The sequence below is a fragment of the Lethenteron reissneri genome, chromosome 37 (assembly GCF_015708825.2).
Source record: "Lethenteron reissneri isolate LAM-NWPU_2019-01 chromosome 37, ASM1570882v1, whole genome shotgun sequence".
NCBI classification, from domain to species: domain Eukaryota; kingdom Metazoa; phylum Chordata; class Hyperoartia; order Petromyzontiformes; family Petromyzontidae; genus Lethenteron; species Lethenteron reissneri.
In genome coordinates this window covers 3,775,272-3,791,445 of record NC_083815.1, presented here as the reverse complement: position 1 = coordinate 3,791,445, position 16,174 = coordinate 3,775,272, and the positions used below count along the sequence as shown (strand labels likewise).

At 49.9% G+C, this 16,174-nt stretch overlaps 1 protein-coding gene across 1 annotated transcript in view; it reads right to left on the bottom strand.

Annotated features, from left to right (window-relative positions):
- Positions 1 to 11,854, bottom strand: part of LOC133351465 (neuron navigator 2-like) — a 67,887-nt gene extending 56,033 nt beyond the window's left edge. Inside the window, 3 exon segments of the mRNA XM_061566697.1 lie at positions 2,400 to 2,849; positions 7,080 to 7,188; positions 9,816 to 11,854. Of these exon segments, the coding sequence (XP_061422681.1) occupies positions 2,400 to 2,849; positions 7,080 to 7,188; positions 9,816 to 10,701 (1,445 nt within the window). The 5' untranslated portion in view covers positions 10,702 to 11,854.
- Between the last annotated feature and the right edge of the window lie 4,320 nt (positions 11,855 to 16,174).

The following is a 16,174-nucleotide window of genomic DNA, read 5'->3' as shown; positions in this document are numbered from 1 at the left end:
AGATGGAATCGAACTGCCGTCCAGTGGATGGCAAGTCGACGGTGCCAACCATTACCACCCCGGCAGCTCAAGGAAATCGAATTTGTCATCGGTCGTTTGCCGAGTAGGCCATGGAATTTCCCTGTCAGTGCTTTTCTCTCACAATGGATATTTTTTTCGTCTTCCATAGAAATGAATTTGACCCAGAAAGAAAACAATGACAATGCAGCATTAAAAATACTAATTCGGAAGCGGAAGGGCAAGTTATAAAACGTTTTATATTATTTTGTCCGTTAAAGATTTTTTACTTGGTTAAAAAAAAAACATTCATTGAGTGTTTACTAAAAATTTAATTAGCGTGTTGCTTTTATAATGAATCCCGAAAAGAGGTGACAGCTGAACTGTCTACAATTCAAACCAAAATGAAATATCACTTGATGTTCACATGCCAAACACGTTGTCAAATCACTTATTGGATTATTGCCTCCCAACTCCATGCGGATAATGGGGGTTAATTTTAACCTGCGTCACCATGCCCTCACCTCTATTCAGGATTCAGGTATGCACACTCACCAAGTGACTGAAAACATCTCAATACACAGCGGACTGCAGAGCTTGGGCAATTGATTGTGCCGGCTCATTGCCTTGGCTGCTTCCTCACAGCGTTTCCGTGATTACTCACCAGGAACGATAATGCTTTATACAACTAAACATAATAATCATTATAATACTGGTCAGTGTGAGTTGATGATGTCAGAGAGCATAGACGTGGGAGCTCAGACATACACTACAACATTGGATGCTTGCTGCGCTGCCCTCTACTACCCGCTATATCACTGCAATGTTAATTATTCTTCATCATTATTCGGCTCAGTGACACTGAGCCGTAGTACGCTACTCACAATTGGAAGGCGGTCAATTAAAATGCCAGTTGACGGTTAACTCTGGACATCAACCCTTTGGGGTAGATTACTTAAGTGCCACTTTATGGGAAATCAGCAGTGGTTGTCCTCTGTATAAGCTGGTCCCTGCCATAGCAATGTAGAATTGCCACCTCTAGTCGAGGGCCATGAATGGCCCTGAATGCCCATTTGAACAAAAATAAAATTTAACTCTTTTTTAAAACTATAAAATCAAACTGGAATGGAGTCGATTTAGCCATTGACCAAATCGCCCTGAATGCACTCAATCTCATCAGATCGTGAAAGCTAAGCAGTGCTTTAAGTCCGATTAGTGCTTATATACAGCATATGTCTGTGAATACAGGTGTTCTCTATGCTTGGGCTGTGAGATGCCTGCAGAACTGAGATCAACAAAGACTAATGAAATGAACACGTGCTGACCGCTACTCCCCTCGTGTGTGTGGTGGGTTGTCTCCAGGTACTCCCATGTCCTCCCACATGAAGCCGTACTTTCATCAGGATGCTCTTGATAAAGTATCTTGAGATTTCATATAAATACATACATATATATATATGCTTTCATGGGTAAATAAAGAACATTATTCTATCAAAAGCCCTTGGGGATTATTCATTGGCTACGGTGGCATATAAATTGAGGCTTGGGTAAAATTAGAAGTGGTTGTGGTAGAGTTCCAGATGATGTGCAGATGAAGGGCATGATTGTGTTTTGTTCATAAAGGGCTGTTTTGTCCCTGATTTGGTCGTGTCACTCTGCCGTTCATCTTTCTTCCCTTTATATTCTCCCCTGTCTCTTCTGCTACGTTGGCCCTGATATGTTTTGTGCGTTTCCACGTGTATTTATAAATCACACTTAGGTTCCATGGCATTTTAAGTGATTAACAGATGAAAGTCATTTATCGTCGATTAATATTTTCTTATTTTTCATTAAAAAATGTTTTCCCCAAAGTTATTCCGATCATGCCATGGGCAGACATGTCACGGGACGCAGGATCCAATCGGATCCTTTTCAGAGCAGCGCGACCTTTTGTGTTTGAGATCGGCCCAAGGAAGTGGACACCACTGAGCTACCACTGAGTTCCCCATTAAAGGACCTTTGGTCCACACAGTCGGGGCACCACTTTCCCACCCGCCCTGCTACAAAGAGTAGTGTTTGTCGCATGACAATCAAACCAATATATCTTTAATTTCGCAGTTGGGATTCAACCAAATTAAGAGAACCACATTTTATGCCTTTTTTGTGTATGTATGCATGTATGTTGAAAATCTTGTCGCACCGCATGTAGCCAACCGTGCTAATCAGGGCTGTGTGTGTGCACGCACAGTCACCGTCGCTGCAGTGAGACTATCAACTCGCTACACCTGAGAACCTGATCACATCACGGGCGCGGCTGCCTGTAATCAAACCCAACGGCGCACGCTCAGCACACACTCTGATAGCCTGTAGCCACCCGGCCACCTCTCAGTCACAACACAACACGACCATCGAGGGCAGGTTACCCGCTCGTGCGCTGCCGCCTGTACAGGCTCTTCCCCAGCAGGTCGCCGTCGCTGGCGTATCCCGACACCTCCAGGTCGTCGCACTCGATCACCAGCTCCTCCCCGTCCTCCTCGTCCTCGTCCATCACCTCGTCGTCCTCCTCCGAGAACAGCTCGCACGCGCCGGGCCGCGCTTCGTGGCCGGCGCGGCCCGCGGCTCTCGGCGGCCCGCGGCCGTAGCAGCGCCCTCCTCCGTCCGCGGGCACCGTCACGCCTGACCGGGGCCGTCGGCCAGGCCCCGCGGCCCCGCCGCTACCGGCGGTGGCTAAGGAGGAGGCGGAAGACGCGGGGAAGCGACCGGTGCCCAGGGACGGAGCCTCGCCGGCCTGCATGCGAGGGCTGCCCTGGTGCTCGGAGGCGGTGTCCACCCACGGGGGCCGTCCCGTCGGGCCGAAGCCGGCCTTCAGCGAGCTGGGCAGTGCGAGCGGACAGCGAGTCAGCGGTTAATGCGTGAAGCAGAAAAGCGACGGCGATTATTTGTACGTCCGTGTAACACGAAGTCATTTTTGGGGGGAAATCCGCCGCTGCACGAGTGCCTCTCTCTCGGGCGGTGGAGGTTGTGGGGGTTCTTTGATCGGACTGCACGACGCTGGCCATCGCTGGTTCGTGAAGGTGCCGAACAGAGACACTGGAGCGGAGTGCGGTACAAAAATGGGTTGTGCCGCACGGCCCTCTTCTGACAACCCAGCACTGCAGCAGCCCACAACACCTGTGTCATGCACGGCGATCGCCCATCCAAGCACTCCCGGCCAAAGCCAGCTTGGCCTCCGAGATGGGTCAGGATCGGGCACATTCCAAGTGATTTAGCCATCAGCTGATTTGACGAAGAAAACATGTTATAAAACTTATCGAAAATGATGTTTCATTATTATTAATTCAACATTTCCTCGCCTATTGCCACCCCAGTAAATTTGATTTCAGGGTCACGATCGGATTCAAGAATAGTTTTTTTGGTCTCGTTTTTACAGTCTCGTTTGTATTGTTTCTCTTGGATATTGTCGTGTCTCGCTTGCACGGTTTTGTTTGCTCCATTATCCTGACGGTGATATTCGCATGTTATGTGCAGAAATTTACACACGTTCTAATTAGTCATTACATGCACGGATTGGTGCGTATGTCATGAGCTTGAAAATCAATATTAATGGACGAATCAATGCATTGTTACACCGCTACAGAACGTAACTGGCCAAACATCCCAACTAGGGAAACTTCTCAGAAAATCCCGACTCAGCTAAAGCCTTTGCTGAATGAGCAGAGACTGTTATTGTTAGAGCGTCATAACTTTGTATTGTTGTTCTCTTACAACAGTTTTATTTTAATTCAAACCAAGGATTCCCAATCTCTCAGTCACAGGCCGCTTCCTCCTGGAAGCCATCCTTCTTGGAGTACAAAAGTAAATAAATTAACGCCGATCAACAGCGGTGTGTGTGTGTGGTTATCACCTGCACAATCAAGTGGATAATCTGTACGTGTTTGTACTCATGCTCAGCCAATCCGAACTGACCAGACATCGGTTGAAAGCAAGTGAAATAAAGTTAACGTTAATGAAGTCGAAATCATGAATAGAGAAAAAAAATCCCAACCATTCAGATAAATTGGCTAATTTCCCCCTCCATTATTGCATGTCCATTGCACCATTTACAATAGCATGGCGCATGTAATAAGCCCACTTTCAAAATCATACAATGAATAGGCGTGTGCCATGGGGGGGTGGGAGGTGCGGTGTGTTCTGGCTGGAGGGGGAGGCATTGTGAATGTCAACGGCTTGCCACAGAAGCTGTGTAATAATTAAGCGAATTGAGCCGATTGCTTGATTCTGGACGGCTGGGCCACGCCAAGGTCAAGAGGTCAGCCTTTATTTAAGAAATTTCGATTTAATAACGGCGCGATGCGGCGGCCGTGGCACGTGTCGCCTTATGAACGAGAGATGAAAACAACAAAAGTCGCTTTAATCTTTTGCTGTGCAAGCCTACGCTGGATTGCGATTGTGGCCGGGGTTATATTGCGGCGTAAGCGCTCTAAGCCTTGTTGCCGAGGGCACTGTAAATAGAAGCCACAGTCATGACAAGGATATTGAAGATGATACATTTTGATGAATGTATGATGATAATGAATAAGACAAAGGATGACGATAATAAGGCCATGGATGTTTTAATGGCAGTCAATAAGACGATGAAAAATATGTATTTGATGCTGATGATGAAAAAGACAATGAATGATTATTAAAATGATGATGACAAGGCAATGGATGATGTTGTCAATAAGACTGACAAACGAGGATTATGATACGACAGTGAATGGATAAATTATGATGAACAAGACAATGGATAATGATGATTATAATGCAATGGTTGATCATAATAACGATGGCAAACAAAACCATGGAAGATTATGATGATGACAACAATGGTAACTAAACACAAGTGCGGTCGCTGTACAAACACAGCACAAAGACAAAGATCCCCCACATAGCCCTTAACGGACTTTTGGGGCAAGTGCTATTAGCGGAGCAAACACAGTACACACACACACGTACACTGGGGCATTCAACATGGAAATCCGGGAAGCTCGATTCGCTTTGGAGCCAAGATTCGAGAAACATCGCCGCCGCTGTCAACAGGACATGCGGGGAACGCCAAGGTGCACACCGGAGAGGCAGCAAGGCCTCTGGCTGATGATTAAGAGGGTGGAGCACAGATTCTGGCGCGATGCTAAAACGGCACCGCTAAGTTCCAACGAGACGCATCCAGGGAAAAGAAAGGCTCTCCTGTGATTGGACGAAGCACGGAGCATCGGGTCGTGCTGCTTAGAGCCTGCGCAATGGAGCAGCTGGGCTCTGTTTTCCGTGCTCCACCCGAGGCTTGACCCAATTATGTTTTTCAGTTGGGTTTGCTTCGGTTTTCATTTTATTGGTCAATGAGTTTTTTTTTTAGTTGATGATGATTTTATGATTGATGATCACGAATGATGATTGATGATGATAACGATGGTTTTTGATTGATGGTAATTATTATTATGATGATGATAATGATTATGTATTTAAAAGATGATAACTGTTCTGATTTATAACTGATTTATGTTTGTAGATTTATATTTAATGATAATAATGATGAATTACGCTGGATAAGGTTTGAAGAATGCTGATGATTATGATAATGCATGACTAATGATAATGATTATGATAACGATAAAATATGCTTTCAATGTTTTAGATAGCAACGATAATAAGGATACAACAACGGTTACGATCCTATCGAGGGCTCACTTAACCTTCGCTCTGCTCAGATAAATTTATCGCACAACGCGTCCAACGCAGCGTCGACTTTAAAAGCAAAGGGGAGAGAAAGCCCATTGAGCCCATCGTTCGCGCTCGACACTCGAGTGCTCAACGGCTACTGTGCACACTCCGACACGGGAATCATGTCACGGACACGATAGCTCCTTGCCAATGCCACCCCCTACCCCCAGTTGTGCTGCCGGGAGGCTGCTGATGCCGCCGCTACTGCCGCCCCCACCGCAATGTAATGGCCATCGCACGCTGAACTTACAGACCGGGTCGATCTTTCCCAGCCAGCGCGGCAGCCGAAACAATGGGGCAAGGTTTCTTGAACACCACCCGCCGAAACCTGTCCACCCAGCAGCGCAGACGGGTGCACCGCAGTTAAGTCGATCGGCGGGTCGTGTGTTGTGGCGGGTTAACAAGTGTGAGTGGATCTCCCAACTCTTCCAAGACGTCGGGCCAGTGTGGAAGAGTAGGCCAGAAATTCCCTCTTTAAGGGCCTCTCCCTCGAGTGATGCCTTTTTGTGGAGGCTCTTCTGTCAGCAGTGGGCTGAGCAAGGAGTTGCGGCGCTGCACCTCTATCGCTTGCTTCGGTCATGCAAAATACAGCGTCGCGGCTGGGACGTGTTATAAAAGAGAGGAATATAACGTTGGAACAAGAAAGATGACGAACATGGAAGCGCCAGGGCGGAGACCGAGAGGCAGGGCTAAGAGAGAGGTGGTTCCAAGTGCTGAAGCAGAATGTGGGAGACCGTGGAGTGGATGGAGATGGCCCAGGACAGGAATGGGTGTAGGGAGAGGAGCAGGAGACACACGAGTGGGACGAATGCAAGAAAGAAGAAAATGAAGAAATCTTGCTGGAATAACTGCTACGATGAATTTAGATATTCCCCGACGGTGACTTTTAGTTGTGGGAAGTCGACCGTGGTTGTTCACAAACAGCATGGGCCCCAACTGAGAAACGTGTAATCAACGGCCGTGGAAGGAAATCACCAATGACCTTATGCACGTCAGAGCATGGATGTACTTTCAATTCGAAATGTCTTGAAATATAAATGAAGTCGGTTTCAATTTGCTGCTTCCCCCCGCCTCCCCTCCCCCCGGCCAAGTAGCCAGGAGATGCCAGTGCAGCATCTAAGTTTACAAACACATCTGGATGGACCTATAGCTGTTATCCCATCATGTGCGCGTGGGGGTTTTCTCCGCGCGTTACGCCCCAATGCTTGAATGAAGTTGGGATTGGTGAAATGCTCTCAATGGAGGACTCCCCCAACACCCCTCCTGAAACGGAGCCTCCGACGGACTCGTTGGGAGGCTGTCGCTTTGTAAATGGAGGACTTGGAGAAAGGATTTTGTTTTACCTGTGGGGAACCTGTGTGTCGCGCAGATTCGACATGGTCTCCTCCAGGTCCTGCTTCAGATCGTTGATGTCCTTGACGTTTCTTTCCCACTCGGTCTCCACGCTCTCCCCTGCAGAGAGAGACATCGGGTCCAGTGAATCGGTCCTCATGAGAGCCGAGTGAGCGAAGCCAAGTGACCCTCCCTTGCGAGGGAGACCTTGTAGCGGTGGGAGAAACGTTACGTGAACAAGTCCCGCACCGACGATGAGTGCGGTTGGCTACATATGGTGCTAAAGAAGTTCAACATATATACGTGTCCACTGCTGGAAAAAAAGTCTCCCCATGCTGTGGTTTTGTTATTTTATTGGTTACGATTGTTTACCCAGGGAAGCTTCACCGAGTAGAATTGTTGTTTTGTGAGGAGGGTCCCACGTTGAGACGTTCGTCCCGTTCGGTAAATCTTGTTTCTCTCTCATAATTTCCCCGGCATCCAACGCGGCCCTCGGTGTTTCGGCAGTGGAACAACGCAAATTGTACACCGAATAAAAGCTCTATCGCAATTAGTGTAAAAAAAAGTGCTATTTTTGTAAAATGGTACTAGAAAAAAACGGAAGAATTACATGGTTTTTCAGAGCGCTCATTGTTAAAACGTAATGAGCAGTTTGTGATCCGTTTGACGTCACACAAAGGAGAAGAGCATCACGTGCCCCGGATGTAGTAAAAGGACGTAGCCAAGCAACAACCTTCGGTGCTCATGAGACACCAGCGCACCGCCGTGTCCAGGATTGAAATTTCTCCAGCGAACACGAAGCGACAGCAATAAATAGTTCACCGACGATAATCTGCCAACGACCGATGCGTATTAATAATGCAGACGTTGTACTCCGTTCTAATTTAAACCTCATCGAGGCGCGGGTGGTTAAGTGGACCGCGCCCTTCCGCCAGTGAACCTGAGCTCAATTCCCGGCCGTGGCTAACATCAGTGGCGAGTGATGTCAGGATCGGTACCGCGACGAAGTCTGGTCAACCGAACCGGCGTAGGGAGGGGCTCTTGTAGTGCAGCAGAGGGGGGCGGATTGATAAAAAATTAACCCGTAAAAACAAAGTTTTTCACTATAAATCCTTTATATGCGTGGCATCGGGGCGGCTAGAGTCCTCTCGTCCTCTGGCTTGAGATGGCTGCCACCTATGGGTCAGATGATTGTCTGGCAGCATTAAACAATTGGTAATTAAATATTTTAAAAAATTTCCCTAAACAGTGTAAAATTTTGGAATTTTTTTCACGAAAATGCATTGTCACGCACAACGAGTCTGTGTGCAAAATGTCAGCTCGATTGGATCACTAGAAGTGGGTTAAAAAACGACCGAAAGATTTGCACGGTCCTAAGCAAGCAAGCGAACTTAATATAAAGGATTTAAAAACAAAGAGCCGTGAATTATTCTTTGGCACGACTGCGTCGCTGCAAATGCAGCGTCGAGATTGTCTGAAGTTAGTTTTAATTCTATGCACACGTATGTAGAATTAAAATATGGCATCAGTCGAACACCCCATAGCAAGATTTTATGCACGATGAGCCTTGGTACACAGTGAGGCTTTCCAGGGTTCACATATGATATGTATATACTGTACAACACCCTGTGCATAGATGTTTTTAGGAATATTTAATAAGTGCAGCCACTAGAAATGTAACAAAGCATCGTACCATCAATTAACATCAATTCTCACAGAGGTGTATCATCACAGTGTAAAAATTCCGCGAATCTATGATTTACCATTACTGCAAAATATATGCAAGGGGCATTTTGAGGACAGTCGAGCAAAGAAACAGTAGACAAAAAAAGGACCGAAAAAATGACAACAAACGAGACGGTGAAAACGAGACTGGAAAAAAAAAGCCACAACACGAGCCAGATTCAAGAAAATTAATCGACGCTCTCGAAAAGCGAATCGTCACCGTGCCTAACGACCCCCCCCCCCATCCCCCCCCCTCCCCCCACTGGTGCATGTAACGAAGCCGTGGGCTTGACCCAGTTTTTCATGAGCCAAGATTGTTCACAGGCCAAGATTATTGCTCTTGAAGTCCGCCTCCTTGCACGTACTGGAAGGAGCCGGAGGGATTGATGCTCGGTCCCCTACACAAAGCGATCTGTGTGCAGCGATCGCTTTGCCGGCCACACACACACACACACGGGTGGTGGCAGCTCAGGCTGCTTGCTACCTGTCCTGGTTTTATCCCAGGATTGTCCTCTAGTTGCGCAGAAATAATAACACACCACTCACAGCAATGCATTTACACGTAATTATCTTCTCTTCCGATTTTGTGGTTTGTAAGATATTGTTCATGCCATAATATCCCGCCTTTTCAGGCTGTCGTGGCATGTGGTGATAGCAGGCACCTATTAAGGTTGGCACGGCGCAATGAGGAAGTGGTGTGGCTGGAACAACGCCCGACCGCCTTCATCTCCCCAGTGGCAATGTTTACACACCGCACCAGGCACTCATTTGAGGCCGAGTCGACTTAGAGGAGTCCCATGACCTATCTAAATATTTACACGTGGTGCCAGGTACTCATGTAAGGCTAAGTTAATCTCAGCAAGGCCCAGCACCGGTTCAGAGATATGTCACGGATGTTGGCCGTGAGCGGGAATTGAACTCGGACCACGAGGTTCGCAGCGTAGTGTACCAACCACTGCACTGTGTCTGCATGCTTTTGGCAGGGCTGGCCACGAGGCACGCACACACACAGAACCACTCACCGTAGACGCGGTAATACAGCATGCTCTCGATGTCGCTTAGCATGGTGAGGATCACGTCCTGGTCCATGCTGGCTATGCCCTCGCGAGCGCACGACTCGGACGACTGCCTCTTGGCCTTCCACTTGCGCTTGCTCTTGCAGGCCAGGATCTCGTCGTCAGACTTGCTGCCCTCTGAATCTCCATACCTGGATGTGGGTCTCGATCCAGCTCCACCATGATGCTGCTGCTGATTATGCTGCTGCTGCTGCTGCTGATTATGCTGCTGATGCTGCTGCTGACTGTGATATTGCTGATGCTGCTGATTTTTCTGCTGCTGTTGCTCTCGGGAAGGCCCCCGGTCCTCGAAGCCGCCCATCCCCAAGGCCACCGATGCCCTCCCAGACAGCTTCTCGGACTTGCTGCCGCTCCGGCTCAGTGACCTCGTAGACTTCTGCAGCGCTCCGGACACGGAGGCCGCCGCTGCCGGCAGGGCCGTCGGCGGCGCCTGCTGCCGTCCCACCGCCGCCGTCACCGCCGCCGCCGCGGCCTCCCTCTCCTCCCGGCGCTGGTGGCCCGCCGAGGCCGCCACCGCCTCCTCGCCGCTCCAGTAAGGCAGCAGCGACCCGGCGAAGCTCTTCCGCCGCCGCTCCTCGGGCTGCCTCCGTGAGGCCTGCACGGCGGGTCGCGCCGCGATCACGCCGGTCAGGCTGGAGAAGACCGTCAGCTGAGTGGCGGACGCCCTCCGCCAGTTCCTCGCGCCGGCACCGCCGGCACCGCCACCGGCCTTGCCGCTCTCGGACTCGGCGCGGACGAAGCGGGCCTTGCTCACGGAGCTCGCGCGCCAGCTCTCCTCGTCGTCCTCCTCCTCGTCGGCGAAGTACCAGCTGCTCGGGTCCTCCCCCAGCATCGCGCCGGCGCCCGGGGCCGAGGCGCCACCGAGCGATCGGTGTCGGCGGTGGCGGTGGCGGTGGCGGTGGTCCGCTCGCTCCGCCGCCACGCCGCCCGGCTGCTCGCTCGCCAGCGCCGCTCACCGCCCCTCCCGTCTCCGCTCGCGCACCCGACTGCTGGAATTATCCTCAAATTCCTCGCCGCTGCGGCAAGCAGCATCGCTTAATCTCGCGCCGCCCGCGGCATTGTCTTGCGTCCGTCCGACCGATGGCAGACGATCAGTCCGGCGATGCCTTCACCGAGCACGCGAACGAAGGGAGGTCCATTCTTGGCGCAAAGACTGAAGCGTTCCTTCGCGTGCAGCGGCGGTTCCCTTTCCGTCGCCCGCAGCGCTTTTCGCTGTGCCACCTCGCGCCTGCTAATTTTAGCGCAATACTCTCTCAAGACGCTCCGATGAGCATTGCAGTCCCTCGCCCACCCATCTCTTCGATTTGCCGCTAAGCACGTCGAAAATGGCTGGCTCTTAGCAGCGAGCTCCAATAAGGCTACAGCGGAGGCAGACGAAGGTTTAAGGGGTGGGAAGGAAGGAAAGAAAATAAAAAAAAAATCGCAGGGCTTAAAATGACAAGTAGCCCTCGCGTAGGAATCACCGATGCGAATTCACGAGCGCTGAAAGACTACAGAATCCCTAGATTTCAGCGACCTTCATCAGGAAATGCATCTACAATCGCACGATCGCGCTTATCCTCCCTTAGCACCGCTGCCCTCGTTGGGAATATTTTTTTTGTTCAGCTTATTTATTTCCTTATATATTTATTTAAATGACAACAGTGCCTCTGACGGCGGTAGCCATGGCAGTGTAACCCTTGACGCGACGCGCATCGCCGTTTTCCCCGAACGCTTTTCTAAAAATTCCCGGGAGCGGCAAGGCAGCGGCGGCAGTCGATGATAGTGGCCGCAGCGGCGGCAGCAGCGGCGGCAGCGGTGGCAGCGATTTCCCCCGGATCCTCCGTCAAATCGGAACCCGGCCAGCAACGCCCATCACTCCGGACGAGCTCTGCTCGAGGGCGAGCAAGCGCGGCAGCGATGGGGTCACATTCGGAGAACGGCCGGGCGGGCAGCTGCTTTGTATTCACGGGATGCGCTGACCTACTTCGGCTAGCGAGAATGGAGAGCCAAGGCGAGAGAGGAGGGAGGCAGGAATAAATAAATAAATAAGGGGGAAGGCACGGAATAAGAAAGCCCGACCCGAAGGCTCGAACCTCATTGGACGCTGGCGGCAAGACGAGCCGAGAGGACCAATCTTAGTGGGGGGGGGGGGGCAGTCGAGATGGAAGAAGACACTGCCCAGATAAATAATTGCATTCGAGCCGTGAGAAGAGGAAAAAAAAGAGAAATCAATAAAAATAAATAAATCCCACATAGAAGCGCTTTCTGCATATACCCCCCCCCCCCCCGTAACGAGACGCAGTGGATAGGCTCTTTGTTCGTCGTCACGTGCCCGTGGCAGAATTTATTTGCCCCGTGTAACAAAAAATAAAAGGATACCCGTGGCCGATTCTTTTTCTGCTTGCCACCAGATCCCATCCACACAATTCGCGTTCCGCCATCAAAGCAGCGCACGTGCCGACACGTGTGTTATTATTATTATACATAAATAAATAAATAACTGGGCGTAATTTTTACAGTGGCGGATCGGGATTTGCGCTAATATTTTCAAATCGTTTATTCATCATCGGCATTATCGGGAATGTTTTAGACGTGCGTTGGTGCCGCGGGCTTGGAGCACCATTGATGTGCCTGCGTTTTGAAACGTGTGTGGTTAATGCCTCCGCCTGGCCGTGTATACGAATAATGCTTCATTAAATGCGTGCATCGCAAGGTAATTCATGCGGACAAATTCCACACCAACCCCGCACGCACCCCCACGTCCCCACCGCAGATGGAAGCACAACTGTTGGCCATGATTGGCATGCATGCTAATAGTCCCTTGTACCCGTATGCAAATTGCAGGCGTGATGATCAGCACCCCTGCTTTCTCTAGAGGGCTGCTTTATTAACCCATTGCACATCCAATTTGGTACAATTCACTCTGCAATTTTGCATAAAGGCAAAGATCCCCCTGTACGGCCTTGAGCAGACTATACAGCTTCTTGTTGCAGCAGCCCTTTTGCCCAATTCAGCAATTGTTTCTTGCTGTGGTTGTCCCACCTGATGACGGACGCTTGTGTTGCGCCCGAAACGTCGTGATTTAATTTATTTTATACCTAAGAGTATGGATCCCTGCAGTCACGAAAACTTCAAATCTAGATCAAATCTAGATTGGAGCAAGTGTGTTTAGCGAGCTCCTGTTAAGGCCGGCACGGCACACAATGCGGTGGGTGTGGCCGGAGGCCATTCCTGGCAACCTCTGTCTGCCCATTACTTATGTTTACACACTGCACCAGGTATTCAATTAAGACTGCATTGGCCTAGGACAGGCCCAGGACCAGTCAAATATTTGCCATTGTTATAGGCCATAAAATGGGAGTTGAACCCAGATCGCCGGTTTCGCAGTACGTTATAACGACTACACTACCGCTCCCCATAATTCTACACTCATATATATATACTGTATATATATTTGCACAAACACTATATGAAATGTGTATATGTGCATATCACACTGATTATAAGCATGCCAATACTTTACCCGGGAAGTGATTGAGTTGCTGTTTCAATGAACTTGCGCATGAAATTAAAGGACAATAAATATACTCAAACAAAGTGACAGTTTGTGGCAAGTATGATGCGGTGATTCTCTGGATACACTATTCCCGGAATGGAATCGTGGAATTTCCACAGTTGCCTCAGGGCCGTCAACATGGATAGGAGCACCGCCCCTTTGCTTATTTGAAGAGGGGTATATTAGCTTCGTTTTGAACTTTAGATCACAAAAATGAGGACCACGAGATATGGAAATAGTCAGCATAGGAAGGCCATCATCCAGCAGCACATATATACGATAAGCACGGTTAGCTACGTACGGTGCAAAAGAAGTTCAATATATACACACAAATACAGCTGACGGTCATTTGTCAGAGGCAGCAACGTTCGCATAATATTCAGCGTTCGGTGTTGACACCAAGCCAAGCCCAGGAGTGATGAGCTCCGCGAAAACGGCGGCGTTCATAATGATACATTTCACAATCGCCCTCAAAAACGGCTTCTTTAAAAAAAAAGCAAAGGCGTAATTGCAGTGGCATATCTGTTGTGCGTGTAATTTTGACATTCACGTCCGCCCGTTGCCAAGCAATGCACTGGACCAAGCTAATCGGGGAGCACAAGTGGCCCCCTGGCTGGGATAATGATAGCGCGCGCTGGTTCGTACGGGACGCAGGGGGTCACGCGCAGGTGCACGGGCGCGGCAAAACGCACGGTGAGAGGCGAACCGCCTACGGTGGCGGAAGATGCGTCGGATCATCCTGTCGTTGTTGCTTGCACTGGTTCGTACGGGACGCAGGGGGTCACGCGCAGGTGCACGGGCGCGGCAAAACGCACGGTGAGAGGCGAACCGCCTACGGTGGCGGAAGATGCGTCGGATCATCCTGTCGTTGTTGCTTGCACCGGAGATGACCATTTCACGCGCGCCCGTGCACACAATGCGCGCGCACATAAACCCCCCTTCCCCCCCGACCCCACGATGGAATGGACTGGTCCCAACAGAAAGACGGCACACTCCATCACGGTCGGAGCACTACGGTGGAGGATGGCGGAATGTTCCAAATGCGTGAAGTGGGTCATGACAATGCACCTATCGGGTAAGCGTCGATTGCATCGACGCTTCAACGACTAATGTTCGAATCCCACACCGATGAAATGCGATGCATCAAATGATGCGTACGTGAGAATGGATTAATGATGTTCTATGCAAAATGCATGCAAATTATATGGTAATTCAGCACGCGGGAAATATTAATTAAACTGTACAAGAGGCACAGAAACATAAGGGAGCAGCCATACAAACAAAGGTGGTTAAAAAACAGAGACGCAGCGAGTAGATTTTTTTAATGCATCGCAACCGTAAATCATGGCCATTTATTAAATCGCTGGGGTGAGCGAAAAGAGAGAGCGGGTTGATATCCACCCTGTTCAGCATAAGCCGCTGCTGCTGGGACAGCAAGTTCTGTTAGCGAGCACCCATTAAAGCCAACAATAGAGAAGAGGTGATGGGGCCGAAGCTCTACACGATCACAACCACGACGGTCTACCGGTGCTGCGTGCCGCTACGCTGGCCGCACCACACCAGGCGGTCATTCCGTGCCGAGTCGTGCAACAAGAGGACGGCCGGACCAGGTCACGCCACCGCTTGCCAGAGAGACAGAGCTGGCATTGGCAGTTGCCGGAGCGACCGTGAGGCTACCGCGCTTCACACCCCCCCCCCCCTCCCCGTTGGTCGCGGCCGGCTCGGCAAGTCGCGCCCACGGAATGATATTCATCAGGGGCCGGTCCGATGTCAGCCCTCGTCACCGCGAGAAGCACGGAGAAGATAACTCGAAGGCGCCCTCCTCCCCACCACCATCCCCCCCGCCATCCCTCCCTCCTGCGACGTCAGTTATCGGCGGAATAACGATTCGCGATCCCAGACGCGATGCAGGACGAGCGTTCGGTACAGGCGAGGAACGCACCGTGCGCCGTGACATCAATAATGCACGCGCGCGACGTGAATGGCTGTGCGTCCGTGCTTACAAATGCACGCGGGCACGACCAATCATCTTCTTGGTTCTTTCGGTAAAGTCACGTAGAAGGGAAGTAATAAAATAATAAAAATATAACATAATAAAACAATTCTCACGACGTTTCGGCCACAACGCAAGCAGCCGTCCTCAGGTGAAAACCAGGTCCGTCGAGGCGACAGAGTCTGAATGAAACAGCACACGAGCTTGGAGCATATATATAAGCTGGGCGCATTGACAAAGGAATTTGCATATCAAACGGAATTTAGCATATTTATGGGAAATGCAGGAATGTGATTAGTACTGCATATGCATGTGCATTATGCAGGATTAACAGCATCAAAGGGAGCTGCAGTTACTGCTGCTGCAGCAGTTTAATTATTTTATTACTTCCCTTCTACGTGACTTTACCGAAAGAACCAAGAAGATGAATCCCTGCAGTCATGAAAGCTTTAAATCGAAATTTACGACCAATCATTTTAATATTAATACAATACTGTTCGTAGATTCATGCGAACATACTATATTAATGTGCACTTCATTATGAACGCAATAAAATAACAATGGTCCGCCGGATAGCCAAGACCTATCAAGGCCACAATGACACAGAACGCATGACCAGCCGCATTTCTCTACCCAGTGCTGTAGTTTACATCACACCAAGCACTGCTTTAAAGATGCATTGACCTACTAGGAGAACGCCCTGCGCTATCAACCAAATATCACTCGCCACTGCTATGAGCCATGACTGAGAATCAAACTCAGGCAGCCAGATTG